At 40.8% G+C, this 2,500-nt stretch overlaps 1 protein-coding gene across 1 annotated transcript in view; it reads right to left on the reverse strand.

Moving 5' to 3' along the window:
- Positions 1 to 677: 677 nt before the first annotated feature.
- The window catches only part of tram2 (translocation associated membrane protein 2), a 9,280-nt gene continuing 7,457 nt past the window's right edge, over positions 678 to 2,500 (reverse strand). Inside the window, exon 11 of the mRNA XM_060883647.1 lies at positions 678 to 2,500. This exon is cut by the window's right edge and continues 21 nt beyond it. Within this exon, the coding sequence (XP_060739630.1) occupies positions 2,445 to 2,500 (56 nt within the window). The 3' untranslated portion in view covers positions 678 to 2,444.

Here is a 2,500-nt window from a genome sequence, read left to right on the forward strand (position 1 = left end):
TCTCTCTCTGTCTCTCTCTCTCTCTCTCTCTCTCACACACACACACACACACACACACACACACTTTAACCCTCTCACTTTCTGGTGTCTTTCTCTCTGACACACACTAACCCTTTCTCTCTCTCTCTCTTTCTCTGTCTGTCTGTCTCTCGCTCTCTCTCTCTCACAATCTCACTCTGCCTCTCTCTGTCTCTCACAGCCTCTCTCTCTCTCTCTCTCTCTCTCTCTCTCTCACAGAGAATTACAAAACACTTTCAGGGTAAATGAATATAATGCCTTTTGTGCCTTTAACCTGTTTACTTCACCTGGTGAATATAGTGTAAGATTTCTCTCTAACACACACAGAGAAAGGTTCCGTATTAAGATTAAGGCTCATTGCACACTCCTTCACAGGTAAAAGAAACTCGAGGTGTTTGTACTACATGGTGTACACTTTTTTCAGATTAATAGCATTTTTCTACAACACCAGCAAAGCCACAATCTACACCGACTGAACACAACGGCACACGGACTCGTCATTAAATTTATACCTGAATGATGTGCATGGGGGGCACGGTGGCATGGGGGGCACGGTGGCACCTCCAGGGTTGGAATGAATGAATGATGTGCACGATGAAACCGCCGGTCCAATACAGAAAATTAAAAATAAAATAATAAAAACCAACAACAACCAGGAGTTTAAATAAGAACGCATTTATTCATCCAGATCACATGCACCAAAGAAACACATTATTCACAATATTGTTCTCCCTCTCAGCTCCTTATTAAAGATGTCACAACAGTAGGGCGTCTGAACGGAGGGGTGGATGTGGACGTCGTCTGCTTGCGTGCCACAAATCTTACACTTTAACACTTTATATGACTGAAGAAGTGAGTTCCCTTTTCCACCGACACACACCAGCCTGCATTGGCATCGAACCGAAGAGCCGAATTACCACCTGATGACATCACTGCGCTGCTGAATTCTGATTGGTCAGAAGGTGTAAAGCAGTAGCGCAGTAGCAGCGTATGACAAATGCTACACATAAACATTTACAGTTATTGAACACTTAAGGAAGGAGTCTCCAGTGTCAAAGCTTTGTAGAAGCTTTCAGGAAGTCTGTTATGAGATTTACGCGTCTCAGAAACATCATTAGCTACATTTTTTTTTTTGTCTTTTTTATCTTTGAGTGAAAACAAAAGGGAACCTGGTGAACCGGAACTGCAGAGTAAACAGGAACTAACGCAGTTTATGGAAGTTCCACAACATTCAGTACAAAATAACTGTATGACAAACTGTTCTGTAATAAATAAATAAAGAACTCAGGGATGTGATGTTACAGGTGATTGTAATAATCACCTGCTGCTGGTTGTTTTCCTACAACAGCACAGCACAGCACCCCTTGTGGTGGTCTAGAAAAATAATCACCCGACATTTTTTGGTTTTCAAATCTCTTCGTTGTAAGTGTGTAGATGTTCCGACTGTTGATATATTATTATATATTAATTAAAATTAATTAATTATATAATAATTGTTACACATAATTTTTACAATTAGTGTGTTTTATAATGTTAACGTTCAGGATCTGTTTTAAGACCAGAAGTGTAAATCGATTAAGGTGAGCTTAATTAATTACACTTAAGGTGTTGTCACGGTGACTAAATTCATTTTTTTTGGCTGTTCATTTATTAATTCAATGACAGAACTGGCTTTTAAATGGATTTTGGTGGAAAGCGTTTCTGTGCTGTGGTGTTTTACTCTGCGTTCCTGAGTAAAACGTCACATCGCTTGGTTTTATCCGAAGGTCAATCGGGAAGCTTCTTAGTTCGTCCATATTTAAGAGGCAGCGTTGCTCATCTGTGTACGTATCCCATAATTCTCTTCGCCAGATCGGTTTCATGAACAATTTAAAGACTAGCGACTTTCTAACTTCCTAACTGTGATTGAGAAAAAGCCACGACACGCAAGACCCCCTCCCCCTCCTCTCCCTTCAAAAAACAAAAACAACAACAACAACATCCCATGTGGTGTGTGACCTGCACTCTGGATGTCCTTCGCAGGCCAAAGCAGGCCTGTTTTCTCACGATCCCCAGGGCTGGCTGATACAGTACTGATTCAGAAAGCATAAAAAAAAGAAAACATGGCTTTTGAACGACAGACGTAAAGAAGCTGCGGATTGGTGTGAAGTGGCAGAAGAAAGAGAAATAGCAATAATGCTTATTTGAAAAGAAATGAACAAATACTGATATTGATGTACAAAAGAAAAGAAAAAGGAAAAAAAAAAAAAAAAGGGAACATGGGGGATTATTTCCCCTCGACAGGGCCAACACTTTTGGATGGCACGTCTTCTATGGAATGTTGTAGCACCCTCAGTCTGTTGTTGATCAGAACAGGAAACTGGCCATTTATTTCCTGTTCCTGTCCCTTACAAAAATGGGGCAGGGTTATAAAAATAAGGGCGAGGTTAAGGGGCTTTGAGCTTCTTCAGCCGAGGTGATGTTCCGTTCTCCAGCTTGAGCG

Source organism: Tachysurus vachellii, chromosome 12 (genome assembly GCF_030014155.1).
Source record: "Tachysurus vachellii isolate PV-2020 chromosome 12, HZAU_Pvac_v1, whole genome shotgun sequence".
In the NCBI taxonomy this organism is placed as follows: Eukaryota; Metazoa; Chordata; class Actinopteri; order Siluriformes; family Bagridae; genus Tachysurus; species Tachysurus vachellii.